Source organism: Psilocybe cubensis, chromosome 1 (assembly GCF_017499595.1).
Source record: "Psilocybe cubensis strain MGC-MH-2018 chromosome 1, whole genome shotgun sequence".
NCBI classification, from domain to species: domain Eukaryota; kingdom Fungi; phylum Basidiomycota; class Agaricomycetes; order Agaricales; family Agrocybaceae; genus Psilocybe; species Psilocybe cubensis.
The window spans coordinates 1839365-1859836 of record NC_062999.1 but is presented as its reverse complement, the minus strand read 5'-3'; the positions used below and the strand labels follow the sequence as shown (position 1 = coordinate 1859836).

Genomic DNA, 20472 nt, shown 5'->3' with positions numbered 1-20472 from the left:
TATACTGTTGATGATTTGTACATGCTACTCTTTTCATGCTGAAAATGGCGGATGGCCATTGGCCTACCTTGAAATATGTTACGTAAGCGGAAGAGAGCAATATGGTCTATTTGAAGTCAAAGGGGTCACTTCATATTCATCGTCCATGTCAACACTAAACAGTGTTTCTTCCGCGCGGTCCATAGTGTCAGCCAAGTCCAATGGACATAACCTATCTGAAAAGTCTCAATATATCTCTTCTTTGCCGCCGCCGGTTTACACTGCAACATTCCAGCACACCTTGACCTCGGCAAAGCCCCCCAATGATGGACTGAATCTCACTCCAGATGAATTATTCACGAGGCAGACTGTGTCGGAAGTGAGGGCTGTTCAACAACGGTTGAGGTTGGCTTCGTATTCTGTATAAACGATGTAGGATTTATTTACCCTATGTATAGAGCAGATGCCGAGGCGAAACAAGAGGAGCTGCGGCTCATGGTTGGGTGTGTAGCTTCTCGCTCATTTGTGAATGTAATTTATTGAGTGAGAATAGCGAACGCTACCGAGATCTACTGCAAGCCTCGTCGTCAATTATTTCCATTGCTTCATCGTCACGTCGCGTACTAAAAGCGATTGAAGAGTGTAAGGATGCCATTGTATCTCAAGATACCTTGCGAACCCCGCCAAAGGCCACTGCAATAGATGGAATAGATGGTGCGTAAAATCTTCATTGGATTTTCTGTGTTACCTTGTATTCATCCAAAGTAGACGCCCATCTCCTCACCCTGCAGGAGTTGTCTGCCCACATGAAACTACTTTTGGACGCGCCAGAGCATCTATGGCGTCTTATAGAACGTAAACAATACTACCAAGCCGCATGGTTATTCCTGCTAGCCCGTGTCGTTCACCGAACACTCGTAAGAAACGACGACACAGATGAACAATCATGGGTCGGCGAGGGCGTCGATGTCCTGGTGAGCTATGTAGCATGATCACAACGACAGTATCTGATTGTAGATGTCTACCAGGCCGAGTTTCCACTTGTACAACGCCAATGGGATGTGGTATCTCAATTCCGTTCTCAAATTATTCATAAATCAACTCTTTCACTGCGAGACTCGTCTCAATCGAACTCAGTATGCTTTCTCCCTTGCAAATCAAACATGTCGTTAGCTGAACGGCACAACAGGACACATGTGCGATTCTTGTTACCCTACATCTTCTAGACTCGAGACCATTAAATGATGCCTTGTCGGCTTTATTTCTACAACGCTCAAAGACCCTAAAGTCGCTTCTTTCGTGGAATCCGGATTCTACATCCAGCTCTTCTTCACAAGCAAACGGCCAAATCTCTTCGTCAAAAACAATTCCCGTAAGGGAAGTGACACAGGCCATGAAAAATTCATTGAATACTATCTCTCAAACAGTGTGCACCGTGAGGGTCATTTTCCAAGATCAACCATCGCGTCCATCACTTATCTATCGTGTATTGGAATCTATACAAGAAAAATTCACCAATCCAGATGATGGGAATGAATCCCTACCTGAAGAACTCCGTCTTTCTACCCAGTCTCTCCTTACACACCTTACCTCTTCGGCAAATTTTCAATTGTTACCGCCTAATTTGCGAACATACGCTCCCTACGTTGATCTAAATTCCTCTTCAATCACCATATCGCAAAAAGGATTCTCACAGAGGCTAAAGGAGTGGTTTAATGATTCTTGTACCCAGTGGCGACAAGCTGCAAAGGAATGGTTTTCTGGGCTACAGTCAGTGAAGGATGTTTGGACTGTACGAAATTCTATGAAACGCTGCATCTCAGGGTCAGGTCTAATCGAAACGGAGAAAGGATGCCTAGATTCTGACTTGGAATCTCTCTGTCATGAGAGGATCACAGAGATATGGACAAAAGCTCTTTTGGATTCTGAAGCAACATGCCAGAGACGTTTGAGAGAAAACGTTTTTTCTTTGGAAACCGATACTATCAAAGGTTAGACATGTTGAATATCTCTCTGTATTCTTTTTGCTGATTTTCTTTGGTAGTTGATTCTCCTGTTGATTTTTTATTCCAGCCCACTCCCGTACCAGTTCTCTCTCAAACCGCCAGGTCGTTTATTGGAGCTCCATTTCAAAAGTATCAAGTATCACTAAAAAGACAGCTTGTTGGACGCTCTCTACAGCTTGATAACGTCATTTCTACTCTTGAACAATGCGCGAGAACTATTCAGCTTGATTTCGCGCATCTCAGAGGAGGAGACCAAATGACAGGGTATGTGGTCCTATAGCTCCTGTATTCCGTCTTATTCACGTTTCCTTAGGCCGATCGTAGAACAACTAAAAGAAACATACCGTCCAAAAGCAACTGACCTGTCCAATAGAGTGTCAGCTTTTATTAATGAAACGGCCATGCAGGCAATAGGTTCCACTGGTTCGATCTTCCGTTGTTGATTTAGAATAATTCCTGACCATTTATCTTTCCTTTAGCTCCGAATCTTGCTGGATTGGCATTTTTAGGCAGAGTCACAGCTGACCTTACTTATTCTTCCTCGTTCATTCGCGAAATAGGATGTGATCATACAAGTGCGCAAGGTGTGTATTTTGATTACAGTTTGCCTTTCTCATTTTACTAATCTGGCTGCTAGATTTTAAGAAATCTATGACTACTATCAATGAGATAGTGGTCCAAAAATGGCGTGAGATTACCATCGGCCGCATTCTAGAATTATGGAGACCCAGCATACAAAAACGGCCCTCTCAAATATCAGGTACAATGAATTTCATATACATTTGTCGCCTTTCTAAATGACATCTAAAACAGCCGGTCCTTCCACCCATGTGTTCAAGGCGTTGCTCTCTATATGCGAGAGTGTGCGTCAGTTAGGCGTCTTCCGCGACCCAACACAACAGAATTTTGTGGCACAAGACATTTTGCGTTCTTTTATAAGACTGTGGCTTGAAGAGGGGCATCGGCCTAACGGAGAAAAAAATGCGCACGATATCGCATTTCTTCAGAAGCTATCCAACTTATACGGTGATCCCTGGGCAGATATATCCGAACTCCTGGAAAAAGAATTGGAACATTGTGTTCGTAACGTCCGTCATTCTTTGGAGCTTCGTTTAACTTATTGATAACTAGGTCGATGAACTCACTCGGGGCGACATTTTGAAAGCAGCGTCAGAATATTTAGCACGGTCACAGACTTTACTTTCTGTTATTATCCCTCCGCCGTCTACGCCAGCTTTTGAAACACCTTTTCTACAAGTCGGTGTTCCTTCCATCGGACAAATTCAACAGTCTGCCATCGACCTCGCCAAGCCTAGTCCACGGTTTGGGTTGTTGCTAGTAGGGAATGTTGAGCGTTAATAAACAAATGCGTTGGCGTTTATATTAAAAACCCATTCAAATAGGTTGCAAAGTCAAATTGGATTGGTATATTGTTGCTAATGCCGAAAAAGGTTTAAATATGTTCAAAATTTAGCAATCGAAATTCGCCACAAAGTACAGGTGAGGACCCTCTTTCGTTGATTGTTCCCTATCGATCGTCACACCAATGAGAATCTGGTAAGAGTGATCCTACGCAGCAAGGGTCGGACTACTGGTGAGTGTGTATCGGAGGTACGGCACATGGCAGACGTCTTAAAATAGCCTCAGTACTGTATGAAGAAGAGAAGTCCAACCGACCCAACCCCACATTATCTTATCAGCTCCCTAAACTTCGGTGTCATTACAGAGATGTGGTTACGGTCCAGAATTTGTGTTCATTATTTTGAGTTCATCATTCAAGCGGTTATATCCTGATATGCCCTTCCGTAGGAAGCTCCATGCCCAGGTGATTCTCGGCAGTTTTTCAGTGTCAATCCGTTGACTAACGCGTGAGGGTTGTTTTCACTACAGAATTCGACGGTGACCTGGCTAGTTTTCTCTCTCTCATATACCCCTAAACGCTGATGAGCACCGCTCATGTAAAACGCCAATACTGAATGGCTGATGAAGGTGGGTTTCTTTCTTTGTTTTTTGCTCCTTCGCAAAACATATTTCAAGTAGACGCTAAATTCGCTGTAACTTCTGTAGCGAGCACACAACGGGCGGCTTCCTTGGCCCGCCTCGGGGAGCTTCGACCTATTTTCTTAGCCCTCCATATCGGTGGTGGTCTCGTCGGACTGCCTTTGCTCATCATCACATTCCTTGCGACTTCAAAAATACCTCGTCAACCTGCCCTTATTAATTTCTGTGTTGCATGGGTTATTAATTCAATCTCATATACCCTTGTGTATGTAAATCACCCTTTGTAACAACTCCGATAATTACTGATATTTGCTTCTCAGATCTCTGGGTGGAACCTCGCATACCGCGTCAACGCCTTTGTGCTTCTCGCAGGCAGCGATGCTAAACGGCGCTCCTCCGATGTAAATCAACATGTCTTCCCTTTAGCTCTCACTCTTACCTTTTGCCCTCACATTTCCAGGGCAGGCGTTGGGACGTTTTTGGTTGTGTTTCAAGTTGGTGATCAATCAAATGGCCAGCAATCAAGTTACAATGCTCACTTCAACGCAAATAGATTTGGCGTACCTTTCGAGACCCAATTTCGTTGCGCGTTTATGGTGGTCGGCAATGCTCAGAGAAAGCTGCCCTATTTGTTGTGAATATTCTATTCCTCTATTGTATCCACCTATGATCTCTCACTATTAGTGCGATATATAGACCTTATCTTTACCTTATATTGTATTTATTCTCTTTACCATTACATCCCTGGTGGTGAGCTTTCTCAATCTTTTTCTGCCATTCTCCACTCTATCTGACAAGTATTGCGTTAATTGTTGGGTAGCTGCAAATCAAGTCACCACACACACTCGACCGATCTAATGGTCTTTATTGCACCGTTACAGGTCTCGCATTGTAAGATTGACCTCTCTAGTTTTGTGTTTTGGCGAAATATCTCAGGCGCTGTTTCCAGCCGCCGCTGGAGTGTTCCTCTGTCCACAGTTACTATCCTTATCCTGATGTTAGGCTTTGAAAGTGAGAATTTACTTTGATCTGTCGCAACAGGTCTCAAAGCGTTTCCTTAGTTGCTATCGCAATTCGTTACTACCTGGCGAGGCAGAGGATCCTCAATAGCTTTCCACTTGCAAACCGTTCCACCTCGCGGGGGCTAGTCATAAGAATCAGTCTATTTAATATATACCTTTTGATAACTTTTGGGTGCGCTTTTATGAAGTCAGGCCGTTGAACCGTTCAAGTAACATTTTGTATCGCTAGTGCTAGCGTGGTCTTTCTTTCTGGTGCAATCCAGCCATGGGCCTACATGGTACAAGCGGCGCGTACGTTCCTGATAATCAGTTAATGCTATCCTGTATTCATGATGAATCCAGTGTCAATGGTGGCATTCGTGCTATTTGCCACACAAAAGGTTCGGCTTACTCCATTCTAACTTTTCCAGAGCTTCTTATTGACCATTAGTTTCAGAATGTATTCGATGCATGGTGTTTCTGGAAGAAAAGTAACAATGAAACACATTCAGATGAAAGTGTTCCTGCGTTGCGGAAGCATGGCCCAAACGTTGATGCTGGCATTAATTTGGATCCGCCTTCCCCTGATATTATTGCTGCAGATAGAGTATAGCTTGAATATAGCGCATGCACTTGCTACAACGTACAATGCAGATACAATTTTGCCCTCAAATTGTGAATGTCGAAACTTGATGGAATCTTATGAAAGCGGTCACCATGAAATAGGGCGTGTTTCCATTAGGTGAAGATACAATCCAATAAATACATATGACAAGCAGTTTATGCGCCACCACTATTTAAGAAATTGAGTGCCATTAAAATATTTGAAGAAACGGAACATACACAAGGATATTGTTTCTGAAAGGACGCTGTTAGTTCTAGCCTTGACAGAGAACGAGAGAACGCACATTGGGATGTGAATCAACTTCACAAAGTAACCAATGAATCCCATCACTGCAAACCCAACTGCTACTGCTTTGCAGATTTGGGTAAACTCTGAGAGAGAACGTATTGAGGATAGCAGACACGACATATACGGTTGTTACGAACCCTTTTGCGAAGGTTTTGTGCAACGTGTAAGGAACTAAGTATGTTGATGTCAGGTGGGAATTATTGGCGTTCGATACTCGCGACATCATACCTGGTTTCCATCGCGGATGAATTGCTGGGGGACGTCAACGAATTCGCGGATTTTGTCAGACATGGCTGGTGATGTAGGGGGATAAGAGAGAGAAAGGTACAAGTGCGCTGGCGTTGTAATAATAGCAGTTCCCACGCCCTAGGACACGTTATGCAAGAGTTTCGGTCGCGCTCGGTACTTTTCCAGGTTTTGCACAGAGTCTGAACAGGTCCGTTCTGTGTTTTCATGTTTTGCTTTTTATATACTCATATCGTTGCTAGTATACACGTATGAATGTCGCTCGTGGGGCCTTAATTCGATCTGCAGGCATTCGTCGCTTCATTCGTGCCCCCCTGCTCCATAATTCTCTTTCACGACCATCAAGCACATCCTCAAATTCTACCGACCATGACTCGAGCATACATGCTAACGTATCCGCTCCCCTTGTTGACCATGGCGGGACACACGGTTTAGTTACGCCATTACCACAGGATTCTACCGGAAATGATGACCAGAACGACCCTAGTCTGAAGGCGATGAAAAGTGCAACCTATTATCACCTTGAGCGCCTCGCAGCGCAACATGGGCTCGAACTGACCGCTAAACACTACGGTGCTGTCATGAAAAACTGCATAAGGTACAATGTACCTACAGAAGCATTCAAAACCTACAACATGGCTTTGAAAGCCGGCATTATCCCAACCGCAAGGCTGGTCACCCCATTGTTGACGTATCTGGGACAGGTCGCCACATATGATGCTATCTGTAAAGCACTAAAGCTATATCGCGAGATTTCCACCGCCCATCCAAATTCTTCATTGGAGGATGGTACCGCGGGACCCAACATACATACATACAATCGTATGATTAAAATGCTGTTATCCTCCCCAAGGGAAGACCGTCATACTCCTTTGATAACCTCTCTCGTTGAAGACATGGAAATGCGTGGCATCCCCACAAATTCTAGTTTCGTTGCAGCCGCGAAGATTATTGTTGCAATGCGACAAAAGCGTCGTTTTGAAGATGTGCTCCCAGTTTACCGCAAAGAACGAACCTTCTTGGATCAAACTGGATTCTTTGATGTCCTGGAAGAGTACTGCAATATATCATTTGTGGGGAATCTCGACACACCATTGATCACCCATTATTTCAGTATTGTCAACGACATGCGACTTCAAAGAGTCGTAATTACGCCCCAAGTCTATGGACTGATCGTCAAACACATAAATACCATGGTTGGAAAACTTGCTGAAAGCGGAGACAGGAAACAGGCCGCAGAAGCCATCCCTCGTCTTATTGCCACGATCCGCCGAGTTCATGACTTCCTCACCCTCGATGCCTCATTCTCACCTACTCCAATTCTGTTAAATCAGCTCTTGGATGCTTATCAACGATTAGGTTGCTTCGGCGATGCCTACAGACTATGGGACATGATGTATATGAGTGGGATATACGATCAGATTACCGTAACCATCATGCTTGATGCCTGCGGGTATGCACATCGGTTAGACAAGGCGAGAGAAATCCTCAGAAAGGTGACCAGAACAGGGTTCAAATTAGATCTGCAAAACTGGAACACATGGATAGAATGTCTATGCCGAGGGGGGCAGTTCACTTTGGCGCAGTCCGTCGCATTCAGTGAGATGTCTAAACATGGTGTTCAGCCAGATATTGTCACATTTACCCTGCTTGCCAAATTTGCAAAAAAGTTGAACTTCTCTCTCGATTGGCTGCGTAGAGTAGAAAGTGATTACCCTCAAGTGTATGTTGAATTACCAGAAGAAATACGGAATTTGTGATATACTATGCGGAAAAAGTGAATGATTGGTCAACATAAAAATACAAGTGTAAGACGCGTGGTTGAGCAACGCAAATGAGGCTGGGCGAGCCGTCTAGAGGAGTAGAGAGCCCATGCAAAACAAAACAAATTAACAATCTATATCTAATTTTCTAGTCATCTAGTCGTGTGCTCGTTTATTGAGTCATTTCTTCCACCGTTGGGCAGTCACACTAATGAATGAAAACATGAGTCAAGAATCCGAATTCGAGAACTAAAGTACTCACAATAAGATTAAGATCACCATAAGCTAGAAAAATTATCATCAGAGGAGTTTAATGCAAAATTTGGAATCAAATCAAACCATCATCAATCCGAGAGACAGTTGGCCAGAATTTCTTTTCTTTCAGCCAAGGTAAAGGGTACGCAGCCTGTTCACGACTATATGGTCTTTTGTGCAATATGTTAGGACGACGAATCGCACATATAAATAAACTAACTTATTCCAGTCTTTGTCAGACGCGATAACAACAGATACAGGGTGTGGTGCATTCTTCAACAGATTGTTGTCTTTAGGCTGCTTGCCAGTAATAATGTCCTCAGCTTCTTTGCGAATAGATATCATAGCGTCGCAAAACCTAAGCCAGAGTCAACATCAGGGCAGGAAACTGGTACGGAGATCTAATACCTATCGAGTTCATCCAGAGTTTCTGATTCTGTCGGCTCGATTAACATACAAGTTTGGATTGGCCACGAGCAGGTGGGTGGGTGGAACCCATAATCCTAAAAGAGCAGGTTAGAAAAATACACCACCGGACATGGAAAAAAACTTGCCTGTAAACGCTTAGCAAAGTCCGTGACCTTTAAACCAGCAGCTTTATCAAATTCGGCAAGGTCGATTAGAAGCTCATGGGCGACGCGACCGTTTTCGTTTTTATAACGTAAAGTGTAGTAGTCTTGGAGTCGAGAGGCCATGTAATTCGCATTCAAAAGAGCAATTTTAGATGACTGGACAAGCCCACTCCCCCCCAACATTTTGATATAAGCCCATGAAATGAGGTTGATAGATGCGCTACCAAATGGTGCAGCTGAGACGGCTTCGATAGCCTGAGCACCGCGTACCGGCATGGCCGGATGACTAGGAAGGAATGGTGCAAGGTGTTCAGCAACACATATTGGGCTAGACCAACGCGTTAATGAAGTATAAAACGTCATAAGAAAAGTAAGTACCCAACACCGGGACCTCCTCCACCGTGCGGACTACAAAAGTTTGATTAATATTTCTATCAAATGTTGCGATGTGTAACTCACATTGCAAAGGTTTTGTGAAGATTCATGTGGCAAACATCGCCTCCACACGTCGCAGGGTTTGTGATACCGATTTGGGCATTAAGATTGGCACCGTCCAGATAGACTTGGCCGCCATTATCATGAATAATTTTGCATGCCTAACAAAAATGAGACATTTGCGGTCATAAAGATAAATTTCCAACCCACATCTTGAACTCCAGCTTCGAATACACCAAACGTCGAAGGATAGGTAATCTGTACTGAAATAAAAATCGGGGTTTCACAAATTTGTGACTCTCCTCACCATGAATGCGGCCAATTTATCCTTGTGTTTCTCTGCCTTGGTTTGCAGGTCTTCGAGATCGAGATTACCATCAGCATGCACTTTGACAGCGACAACTTTTAGGCCAGCCATAGCAGCAGACTAAGGACCAAAATTAGTGTAATTCATCTTCGTAAAATAGAATCTGCTCACTGCAGGATTTGTGCCGTGTGCGCTCAGAGGAATTAAACAAATATCACGGTGACCTTCATTTCGAGATTCGTGATAAGCTCGAATGACAGAAAGACCAGCATATTCTCCAGCGGCTCCAGAGTTGGGTTGCAGTGACGCTGCGTGGAACCCTGTGATCTTACAAAGATCGTCTTCTAGTTCCTGAGTTCGAAAAAAAAATTAGTTCTGAAATTGCACCATCACATTCAGGTCTGACAGACCTTGATGATCTGATGATATCCTTGAACTTGGTCGTAAGGTGCAAATGGGTGGACTGAACTGAATTCCGGCCAAGTAAGGGGAATCATGCTGCTAGTGCTGTTCAGCTTCATCGTGCAGCTCCCAAGAGGAATCATGCTATGGACGAGACCCAGATCCTTCGATGCCAGATGGTGAATGTAGCGAAGCATTTCAGTCTCGGAATGATGTTTGTTGAAAACAGGATGAGGAAGATACTCGGAAGTGCGTTGTAAAGTAACAGGAATCGATGACAATTCGGGTTCTTGTAAGTCAGCTAAGGCCAACGGTGTTTTGGATGCCGCTGAAGCAAAAACATTCACAAGGGCAAGCAGGTCAGCCGGAGAGACACTTTCGTCCAGAGTAATTCCAACATGATTGTTATCGATGTGTCGCAAATTGATTGCAGAATCGGTTGCTTTAGCATGAACAATTTCAGCGGAGCCAGCAGCAGCAGAAACTTCCAAAGTGATGGTGTCGAAGAAGGTTGAATTGATAGGCTTGTAACCCATGCCAATGACAGCAGTTTTAAAAACCTCCGTGAATTTATGGACCTTGGTAGCGATACGTTGAAGTCCGGCAGGCCCATGATAAACGGCATACATTGCTGCCATATTAGCAAGTAAGGCTTGACTGGTGCAAATGTTGCTAGTAGCTTTCTCCCGACGGATGTGTTGCTCACGAGCTGTTCATAAGAAAGTTAAGATCCGATGTATCTCGTCGATGGAAGGAGAAAAAAACTCACTTTGTAGAGAAAGTCTATAGGCAAGATTTCCCTGAGTATCACGGCTTCGACCAATGAGTCTTCCAGGCATTTTGCGCTTTAGTTTGTCTGTGACTGCAAAGAAAGCTGCATGAGGTCCCCCATAACCAGCCGGTACACCGAATCGAGCAGAATTTCCGACAACAACGTCCGCTCCCCATTCACCGGGTGGCTTTATCTTTGTTAGGGCCAAGAGGTCAGTGGCACAAATGACAAGAGCACCCAGTGAATGAGCGGTTTGCGCTAGGTCTCCAAAATTCTTGATATTTCCATCTACGTCGGGGTATTGGACCAGTACGCCACAAATATCAGACTGGATCTGCGTCTCTTCCAGCAAAGAAGATGCATCGCCTACAATCACGTTGATGCCAAAACCTTTCGCACGGGTACGAAGAACCGCAATAGTTTGACTGGTGACTCCTTGATCCACGACAAACGTCCGCTTTTTAGGGGCAGATACGAAGGCCATAACCATTCCTTCAGCAGCAGCCGTGGCCTCGTCCAGAAGAGATGCATTCGCAATGTCCATGGCAGTTAACGACATAACCATCGTCTGAAAATTGACCAGAGATTCCAAACGACCTGGCTTTTCATTAGATAAAACCTATTGCTACTTTGCAAATAACTGTACCTTGTGCAATTTCGGGCTGATATGGTGTGTATGGTGTATACCATGCCGGATTTTCCATGACCTAAACAAAGTTTAATATCCCAACGCTCCAAAAAAACATTCTATGAACATACATTACGCAAAATGACAGGGGGTACAACCGCGCAGTGATAACCCATGCCAATGTAGCTCTTAAAAGGCTTGTTTTGACCACCCAGTTGCTTGGCCCTTGCGTTCAGTTCTGATTCACTAAATGATGGGATCGAAACGTCATCGACAGAATGGGCGGAAACCCTGATCTTAGGCGGAACAGTATCTGCCACGAACGCATCCATGGAATCGTATCCGAGCTTAGAAAGCATCTTAAAGGCTTCATCGTCGTCAGGACCTATGTGACGTTCCGGAAAGGCATCGAGAGGAGCAAACAGAGAAGTTGGCTGCTTGAGGCTAGCCAGCCCTCGGTTTTGTAGTCGAAGAAAAGATGAGTTGGCTAGTCGAACTAGGCCAGGAGCAAAGCGCAAAGCTGCCATGGCGAGGCTCTGCGGGCAACTCTACTAGGCCACACAAGCAGTGGGAGGGACGAAGAGGGTGGGCAGCAGCAAAAAAAAACTGGCGCGAGATGCAAAAATGTTCACCGAGCCATTCACCGAGTAAAACCCTATGGACGTAATTGGCTGATAACGGTATGTATAAGTAGACACATGGCCATGATTTCGAGAAATATCCAAGATTTCAGCCTCTGGTGAAGGACAGACTTTACAGGACAATTTTTGATTAAAAAGGAAGACTTTTATACACTTGGTACGGAGTAAACAACCGTGTCATTGACGCCCGACGAATATAGCATCATCCAAAAGACAAAAACTTTTTCTGCTGGCTCGGAGCAACGGAACCCCGCGCGGCTATCTAAGAACACCTTCCTTTTATGGCATCAGTGCGAGGCCGTCCTCGCAAGCGATTCGTGCAAAGTCAAGAACTTCCTGCGAGCGTGTCCTGGACATGGGTTGGTTTTTAGCCACTGCATAGGATACTATAAAAACATTACTTACGGTGGTACCGTTTCCAGAATTTCACGTGTAACGTGCAAACCGTTTGCTTCGATTTCTGCCGCAACCGCCTTCATCGTATCTTTGGCATTTCCGATGTTAGCACTCCCAATTTTTGCTTCAAAAATGCTAGATATTGATAGTATGTGTTCCAAAGTTGTAACTATGGAATCCCCTCTTAATGATGGTCGGGTAGTTGATGAGTCTGGTATAGCAAGAGTTCTTATAACAGCCTCTTGCTTCTTCAGAATAGAAGAGGAGCGAACAAGTTCATACTTTACGAAGCCTTGTTTAGCTTCAATTCAATCCAGTGGCATTAATCAATCTTACGATGAATTCGTGTAATAACCGTGGGGTGGGTAAGAACGATTCGGAGGTACAAACTGCCAAATCGAGGAGACATAGCGTCTATTTAATACGGTAAGAAAGGCTTCATCAATAATTTTTCAAGACTTACTTCCGAAATCAACATCTCTACGCCACCAGTTGTGTGCAAGCTCTCAAGTTTCGATGACAAGAAATCAAGAAGGTTGAAGAGGGAATTCCATAATTCTGTCCAGTAGTAGTCTATGATGATGTATGACGTTAATAGGTTGTTTCAAGTATTTATTTTTGCGTACCAAGACGCACGCGGCGGTGCTGTAAGAACCATATGACACGGTAACAGATCCAAACGACATTTCTACAATGTTGATGAGGTATTTCCTCATTAAACATGTGGTAGCCTTACATGAACGACGGCACTTCCAGGCGCTTGTGAAGGTTATGACGAAGCCAAAGAATGCAACAGTCCAAGACAAAGCACACAGGCGGTTTTAGAACACCCTTCGATGCAGGCAAAGGTGGGGAACGCTTGTCATTGGGTATTCAGTGGTTGTACGAAAGGCGTTGCTGAGATATATGCATACCTGACGGCACATCTGGATAGATGGAACATTGTTTTGAGAAATAAACTCCATAACCACTTTATTTTCTACCAGAGCGAGAATCATATTGATAGATATTCCAGCGTAAGCAATCGACCGCGGAGAAGCCGTAGACATTGCATGTGTGCACAGGTACGAAGTCAAGGATATTATAGTGCAAAACAGGGGACATTGGACGGAATCATCAGGAGATACCATGTCTTCGATCAATACAGTTGCAAACATTGGGTTAGAAAGTAGAAATTCGTAAACCGCAAGTAATATAACAGTTGCTTCAACCGGTCTGCAGAAATGTCACGGATTTATAGAATTTAGAAAGCAGATTACTTACTGGTCTTTATATTTGTCTCCATATGCATTTGGATGACTCAATAATAAAGTATTTTCCGGAAGCCATCGATTCAGAACAGCACCGAATGACGAGGTAAGATTTAGGCCAAATGATTCAGAACCGAGTTCCTGATATTGTCTGGGAAGAACACGTTATATTAACTCTGCCTGTAAAGTGTCTCACTCTTACTTAATTGAGGTCCCCAAAGTGTAGTTGGACACCCAGCAAAGTTTTCGCATGAAATCACCGTCTGATGAATTCCGAATTTGCTTTAGATAAGTATTTAGCTTCGCCGCATCGGACTTGTGATAATTTGCGAGAATTGCCAGAAAAAGCACGGCTTCAAAGACATATTGTTCCATTTCTGGCGATTTCACGAACTGCAATCAAAAATTAACATCTGCCGACAACCTCTTGAACTCTGGGGGCACTGATCAAACTTACAGATACAATAGAAGGAAAAAAATTCCGCCTCAAAAAATATGCACCAGTGCTTAGTTGACCCACTCCACACATAAATATCAAGCCGAGCTGGACAGCTTGATGGCGTAGTGTCACTAAAAACTTCAACGATAAGAATACATATACGTCAAACAAATTAAGATTGACCAGAAGCTCCACTGTCGCCGATGAGGACGTCAAGGGTTTCCGTAAACTCCTGTTGTGTTGTAAACAACCAACATTTGGAAAGATGAAATCCAACAACTGACGGAGAATACAAAATCGCTTTGAGAAACAGAACCTGCCAATATCTCCATAACTTCCCACCCCGTCAGGTTCTTTGCAAGCATTGTAGAAACCAGAATGGACTGAGTTTCCATAGCATGAAGTCTCTTGTCGTCATCATTTTTTATCGAACGGGCATGTTTTATGCATATCCGAAACAGCGTACTCAGTAGAGGCTACTAAAATATAAAATTTGCATATAGATTATTCACATATACCAGCCAAAACATACAGGTCAAGCATGGATACAGCTTACCTTAAAGGTTCCCGTGCATTTTTCTTTTGGAATCTTGTCAAGTTCCTCTCTGAGGTATGAGCGGTCTACCTTGAGATCAAGCAAATCAGAAAAGAGGCGTTCTTGATCATGTTCAGGGTTGATGCTTTGGGGTGATAACCCCTGGAAAAGCTTGCTATATATCGCGACAAATTTGGAGGTCACTGCAAGTCCCCTTGGGCTGTTACTCTTGTGTCCTAGTAGCATGATACTTCTATTAGCTCTAGCAGATTGAGGAATGTAGCGACAAATTCGTAAGTGAAGGATATGATCAAGATTTGGTCAGAAGTGAAAGTTGCTATGATTTTGGGCCTGGCATAGGAAGGTTTTGATTGCCGGCGTAAGCCTGCTGCGTGACAAAATAATAACACACACGTGACTCTCTGGCGTTTGTGACAGGCGCGATTTTCTAGATGCGAAAGTTCACATTAACTTGAAAGTTGAAGGTTGAACGTTGAATCACCATCCATAACCTTGACGTTGTTGAGTCCACCTTCGTTTCAGCCACATGGCCACCTTTATCAATAACAGAGGGGTACCCCAACAAGCTCAATACTATCGCCCTCCATCCTATCAACCCCAAGCTCCGCCTGCCCCCAGACTGGATGTCAGGGATGACTATGAACGTACGTCAAATGAGATTTCATTCTGTGTTCACAGCATCAATCTTCAATTATAGGATGGTATACCGAGAGAGTACCCAACAACAGAATGGCATTGTCCATTCGGTCCGGTATTCCTTCAGAAATTACATGGGCTCTCGATCGTCTTTGCCGTCTTGTCAATAACAATCAATTCATGTTCATTCCAGGCGTCATTGACGGCTTGTTCGATTGGCCAGAGTGGTATGTCAGGGAGGGATACAAGAACTTTAAGGATGCTGGCCTTCTCTTTTCTGTTTCTCCAGCCTCCGCTCAACAGCGCCAGTTTGCTCTGGAATCTCTCTTCATACTCGGGAATGCCGCTTTATACGAGCCTAACGCCGAGACTTTTGCCAGGCATTCTCATACTATACCCCTTATCTTGAACGCCCTCCATACTTTGGATCATAAAGGGGACTGCGAAGCCCTCCTCCACATTCTCAATATATTTCACTTTTTAGCTTCAGTTTATGTTGTGCATCCCGCCGCACCAGCCATATCGAACCCAATCCCCCCCCTTCTACGAATTGTATCCGAAACCTCCAATCGCACTATGATCATTGCGACTCTGACAACATTGACTTCCTTGCTTTCCAATCCTGCCAACGGTGCACACTTGTCTGCTCAATCTGAAGCTCTCGCAGCGTCAATACGATACCTACCCTTATTCATCGACAAACCTCTGATTGATGCCTGCCTTAACTATCTTTATTGTCATATTTCCCATCCCTCTATGGCTCGGGCATTCCTTCTTCATCCTGAAATGTCGGCTGTTCTCAAAGTTCTTAGTAATCTGCTAATCCACGAACAACGCGCAATCGAGAAAACTTTTACCATCGATATTACTGGCCCTATCTACACTGCGCCTTCCACAACGCAGCCGACGCGCGACCATGACCTTACAAAAGAAGAGCTAGAGAACCTTGTTCAAAAGCCTGAACCTCAGCGTTGTTATGACTGGTACGTCTCTGTGTTTATTGCTCATTAGACGCTGTTTAAATGATTTTCAGGATGCGTGCTATGTTTTTAGCGAAGGCTGATGGAGAATTGACTCAGGTTGATTTCTGGACCCTTTACAAAGATGCCTTCTCTCCATATGCAGAACAACACCCTCTTTTGGTAGCCTCGGACGTAATAAAAAATGTGACAAGCGTTTTCCCTCAAGCTCAAGCCATGGTTCTTCAAGGGCCAGTGCAACGCTTCGTCGTGAGAGGAGTAGACAGACGGAAAGAGTCAGCTGCCAGCGAGAGATATAGATGCCAATGGAATCGTTCCCAATGCACATCATCCCCATTTTCATCACCCACCGACCTGTATGACCATGTTCTTCAGCACCTGGAGTCTGCAGAGACAGCAGAAACGTCTTGTCTGTGGTCGGCATGTTCCCAAGCCCCGCTATCAAAGAGGGATCTCAGCGTACATACTCTTACCCACATTTCAAGTACGCAGCCAATGCAAAAGCACCCTTCTCAAAGCGACACCATAACTTTGCCTACTGAAAACTATCCTCACCCAGTACCAACACCCACTTCACGGCCGCCTCCCCCACCTCGGAGTACTACGATAACTTACGACGCCCCCATTGCAGATCCTCCATCTACTTCATTGACAGCATTGCTCATTATTCGCATTCTTTTTCGCACGTCCTTTGCTTCTTCCGATGCCGCGCCGCGCGTGGACGCAGATCACTTCGGGTTCCCAGGTTTGGTTGAAGAGACTGACGACCCATCAGAAAATGCACACCACGCCGATGGGATTCCTTCCGGAGACGACAAAGAGGGCGAAAGACGAGGTCGCAGGGCATTTGTTGGAATCAGAAAGCTTTTGGAGGAGGTCAAAATCCGGGATGATGTTTTAATGGGCTGGATTACTGAGATGGTGGATGCTGCCATGCCCTATCACAATGAATAGAGGTTCGTGGCAATTACGATAATGTTGCATTATTCTGAATATCCGATTGTAATCAGCTACATATTTTCACCTGTATAGCATATCATATGTATTATAATAAATTGATATTATACACTCAAGGTTTGGGTACAAATATCACTCGTCACTGGGATCCTCTTCATAATTTTCCTTCCAGAGGGCGTACATCTTTCTTCGGCTGGAATCACGGGTTTCTGGCTGGCTTGCAACCTCAAATATCTTCTGCAGCAATTTTTTCTTCAACATGGGCCCTTCTTGCGACCCTTCAAGTTTGGGGTCACTAAAGCACGAGTTAGCAAGAACTTCAGGGTATGAAGCCTCTGCGGTAAGGCGTATGCGCTTTGATTTTCGAGGTTCCTCCTCTGCTATGGATTCCGGGGCAAGTGCAGCAAACAAAGGTTCAAACAGGGCTGATTGTATCCGCTTATATGTGACAGTGGTCGGCGTTCGCGCAGCCAGAAAGATGAATGGTTCAAGCACAGTACCCAAAGGAGCCGGTGATGGTGATTTTTCAGCGGCGAGAGCTTTATTGAGTTCTTCGGCATAGACATCAGCGATATGATAGGCCAGGCTAGCGGGCACTCGGATGTCGTTAGGGCTGAAGTATGCGCTGTGAGTTTAGCTATGCTAGAATTGGTATACCAATAAATCTCACCAAAGAGGTCCACTTTGTCTTGTCAGGATCTCATTATATTGCTGGCATGCGCCTTCTTCCCAGTTCTCCCGGAGGAGAAGTCGGAAAGTAGCGTTTATGAATCGGCGTATTAGCATGTAGTACTTATCAATCCTGAGAGAAATGAATTGGTTAAATTGGTAACTTAGAGAAAGCGGCGCACCTCAGTCGGTCAATCCCATTCCATTCACGTACTGTAGTCTCCCAGAACCCTCGCAGGAATGCCAAAGATGCTGATGTAGATGTGATGGTCAAAAGCAACTCAGCCAATTCTGTGGCTAACGCCTGTTGAACCAGTGGTTTATCGGACATCCAGAAACCTGCAGGGAAATTCATACGGGGCGCTGATGAATAATCCGCCAGAGCTCACAGTAGAATATCCCTTTCCATAGTTTGTCCATTTCTGACTTCGAGATGACATTTTGACTATCCGACAGAAATACTGATAGATTTTTGATGGCTTTGTCGCGTGTCTTCTTCTCTTTGTGCTATTCAGTTGAACAAACTAGTTCACGGAGAGCAGAGGGTGAACGGTACCTGTGGACGCAAGATATTTTCCAAGAGGAGGGCCTGCAGAAGAAGTAGTAGCCATGGTGGTTCAAGCTACGAAGCAGACGAACATTTTTACTTCCAGTCCGGCCACACGGACCGCGCCGACCGCCCTTTCGGAAAAAGGATGACAAGTGTGCTCTTCGCCGGGGCTTGGCTGGCGCGCTGACCATGATATCACCTCACATTTCCGTGGAGACTTCAGGAGATTTCCAATTCCATTATCTTCACCACTGACAGCCATGTCCAAATCACCCATAACCTGCCACGGTATATCTGTCTTTTTTTTGTCTTTTGTAATCGCTCACTCCCGCCCAGTTCTTGATTCATCAACAGGGAAACCTGCCGAAGGAGTGTTCATTCGTCTCCAGCAACTAGAGGTCTCCAAGGAGGGTGGCCCAGATATATTCCACCCACTTGCTAAAGGGTATGAAAATATATTTCTTTAGTGCAGTTTATCATATTCTCAAACCGATTCTATTGACAGAGAAACAAATGCAGACGGTCGTTGCTTAGATCTCCTTCCTCCCAGGGGTTCAGAATTAGCTCGCAAAGAGAAAACTGATCTCGTGGCAGGACAGACATACAAGGTCATTTTCAGAACAAAAGAGTATTTCGACCGCACAAACCGTCGCTCTTTCTATCCTTGGGTGGAGGTGAAGTCCGCTGCGATTACTCTCATACAATTGACCCCTAAATTTCCTACAGATCACCTTTGTTATTGAGAATCCGGAAGAACACTACCATATACCACTTTTAATCAGCCCTTACGGTTTCACTACCTACAGGGGAAGCTGAAAGTACAGACGACCTATTACAAATACAACAGGCTCGTCATTAAGCAGCGCATGTATAAATGTACAATATGTAAGGATCTAATCGAACACCGTCATGCCAGATTATACGTCTCGACATTCTACGATTCTATCCACCAATGTCAAAGTCTTGAAATGGATATGGTGTGCGGCGTGAGGAATAGAGATGTGAAAGATCAGATGATAGTAATGGAGGAAAGCAACGACAGAAAGAGACCAAAACGTGATGCACGACATAGAAATGATGAGGGAGAAAAAAAAACTATCGCACAAGGACATTGTCGTATTGAACGCCCTTGATATTGCTTCCTCTCATGGAAAACTTGACGTTGTTAAGGAATTGTTCACGGTTCTTGCTCATCTCCAACGCCGCCTCTGAAAAAGCATAACCATTCAAACAGGGATGTATGCAAATAGTAAGCAAATCTCACCCTTGTTCAATGGATCATCCGCGTTTGGCTCAAGGAACAAGTATTGTAGTCCCACCATCACCGAGTTGAGATTGAGGACGGGTTTCCAGTCCTCTCTGAGGATATTGAGACACACATTCCCCTCCAAGTCAACATTGGGGTGATAAATCTAACAGGGCATTGATCAGCTTATCCGACAAAATATAGATACTCTGTAACACACTGTTTGGGTGCATTTGACCTTTGGTGGATCGTGTGGGTAATTGGTATTGATAGCAAACGAGAAAGTGAAGGCACCGCCTTTGTACATGCCTGGAGAAAGATGTGAATTTCCAAGAAACAAGAAAGGTAAAAAGCGCTTATACCCTCGTCTGGCGTAATTGTGAGAGTGAAATTGAGGAGATCGGAGGGATCAGGGAAATGGGTCTGCATAGTCGATGGTAGATCGAGCTCGGTCAAATCTGAGAGGATCCGACTATCAGTTTCATTAGGAAGTTGTGGCCTGGACAAACGCACCTTTCTGGACACGAATTTGGGCAGCGCTGGTCTTGGGCTTCTTCTTAGCCGCAGCCTCCTCGTTCTTCTTCATGCTCCATATCTGGAATAAAATAGACAACTTAGTTATAAGTTTGCTTGAGATATATGCCAGCGATGACCTTGATCATGATAGTGATGGCTAGTAGAAAACGTGTTAGTGGTGAGTCAAAGGTGGTAGTCGCGATGCAAAGGAGGTCCAAACAGTCACATTGGGCTTGATTTCAATTAACGTACTCGGCACTGGTGGCTGTGTCCGGAATCCCCACATGCAACTCTTCCATTGGCGATGAAAAGAACAGATTACGGTAGATAAGTGAATTGAACCTTTCTTTTTCCCA

At 44.6% G+C, this 20472-nt stretch overlaps 9 protein-coding genes across 9 annotated transcripts; 5 read left to right on the top strand and 4 right to left on the bottom strand.

Annotated features, from left to right (window-relative positions):
* Positions 1-145: 145 nt before the first annotated feature.
* Positions 146-3344, top strand: JR316_0000576 (Conserved oligomeric Golgi complex subunit 1; the record flags this gene model as incomplete). Its single annotated transcript, XM_047886390.1, has 12 exons — positions 146-384; positions 438-482; positions 533-693; positions 745-896; positions 984-1115; positions 1169-1939; positions 2053-2249; positions 2299-2408; positions 2465-2569; positions 2623-2745; positions 2799-3073; positions 3117-3344. The coding sequence occupies 12 exons, from the start codon at positions 146-148 to the stop codon at positions 3342-3344; spliced, it is 2538 nt and encodes an 845-aa protein (XP_047754136.1).
* A 617-nt stretch (positions 3345-3961) lies between these two features.
* On the top strand, positions 3962-5600 carry JR316_0000575 (uncharacterized protein; the record flags this gene model as incomplete). The annotated part of the gene is made up of 12 exons (XM_047886389.1): positions 3962-3974; positions 4026-4251; positions 4307-4387; positions 4447-4480; positions 4540-4620; positions 4683-4736; positions 4807-4877; positions 4936-4997; positions 5048-5180; positions 5238-5299; positions 5351-5388; positions 5445-5600. The coding sequence occupies 12 exons, from the start codon at positions 3962-3964 to the stop codon at positions 5598-5600; spliced, it is 1011 nt and encodes a 336-aa protein (XP_047754135.1).
* Positions 5601-6397: 797 nt separating this feature from the next.
* JR316_0000574 (uncharacterized protein) lies at positions 6398-7906 on the top strand (the record flags this gene model as incomplete). The annotated part of the gene is made up of 1 exon (XM_047886388.1): positions 6398-7906. The coding sequence occupies one exon, from the start codon at positions 6398-6400 to the stop codon at positions 7904-7906; it is 1509 nt and encodes a 502-aa protein (XP_047754134.1).
* Positions 7907-8081: 175 nt separating this feature from the next.
* Positions 8082-11807, bottom strand: JR316_0000573 (Putative glycine dehydrogenase (decarboxylating), mitochondrial; the record flags this gene model as incomplete). The annotated part of the gene is made up of 15 exons (XM_047886387.1): positions 8082-8117; positions 8172-8194; positions 8249-8334; positions 8385-8522; positions 8573-8667; positions 8746-9064; positions 9115-9144; positions 9196-9332; positions 9382-9429; positions 9479-9598; positions 9650-9829; positions 9889-10589; positions 10650-11249; positions 11299-11359; positions 11412-11807. 15 exons carry the CDS (start codon positions 11805-11807, stop codon positions 8082-8084), a joined length of 2970 nt encoding a protein of 989 aa, XP_047754133.1.
* A 393-nt stretch (positions 11808-12200) lies between these two features.
* JR316_0000572 (Armadillo-like helical domain-containing protein 3) lies at positions 12201-14787 on the bottom strand (the record flags this gene model as incomplete). Its single annotated transcript, XM_047886386.1, has 13 exons — positions 12201-12270; positions 12327-12598; positions 12654-12731; positions 12781-12890; positions 12944-13005; positions 13054-13175; positions 13232-13532; positions 13581-13718; positions 13770-13960; positions 14025-14137; positions 14190-14238; positions 14291-14482; positions 14563-14787. The coding sequence occupies 13 exons, from the start codon at positions 14785-14787 to the stop codon at positions 12201-12203; spliced, it is 1923 nt and encodes a 640-aa protein (XP_047754132.1).
* A 301-nt stretch (positions 14788-15088) lies between these two features.
* JR316_0000571 (Chromatin structure-remodeling complex subunit rsc9) lies at positions 15089-17132 on the top strand (the record flags this gene model as incomplete). Its single annotated transcript, XM_047886385.1, has 3 exons — positions 15089-15206; positions 15260-16181; positions 16232-17132. 3 exons carry the CDS (start codon positions 15089-15091, stop codon positions 17130-17132), a joined length of 1941 nt encoding a protein of 646 aa, XP_047754131.1.
* A 135-nt stretch (positions 17133-17267) lies between these two features.
* On the bottom strand, positions 17268-18415 carry JR316_0000570 (Ribosomal RNA processing protein 1-like protein B; the record flags this gene model as incomplete). Its single annotated transcript, XM_047886384.1, has 5 exons — positions 17268-17748; positions 17806-17937; positions 17987-18143; positions 18194-18304; positions 18361-18415. 5 exons carry the CDS (start codon positions 18413-18415, stop codon positions 17268-17270), a joined length of 936 nt encoding a protein of 311 aa, XP_047754130.1.
* Positions 18416-18614: 199 nt separating this feature from the next.
* JR316_0000569 (5-hydroxyisourate hydrolase) lies at positions 18615-19321 on the top strand (the record flags this gene model as incomplete). Its single annotated transcript, XM_047886383.1, has 4 exons — positions 18615-18642; positions 18691-18799; positions 18860-19028; positions 19271-19321. 4 exons carry the CDS (start codon positions 18615-18617, stop codon positions 19319-19321), a joined length of 357 nt encoding a protein of 118 aa, XP_047754129.1.
* Positions 19322-19449: 128 nt separating this feature from the next.
* On the bottom strand, positions 19450-20402 carry JR316_0000568 (NEDD8-conjugating protein ubc12; the record flags this gene model as incomplete). The annotated part of the gene is made up of 7 exons (XM_047886382.1): positions 19450-19562; positions 19619-19766; positions 19821-19909; positions 19963-20058; positions 20114-20195; positions 20254-20273; positions 20369-20402. The coding sequence occupies 7 exons, from the start codon at positions 20400-20402 to the stop codon at positions 19450-19452; spliced, it is 582 nt and encodes a 193-aa protein (XP_047754128.1).
* Between the last annotated feature and the right edge of the window lie 70 nt (positions 20403-20472).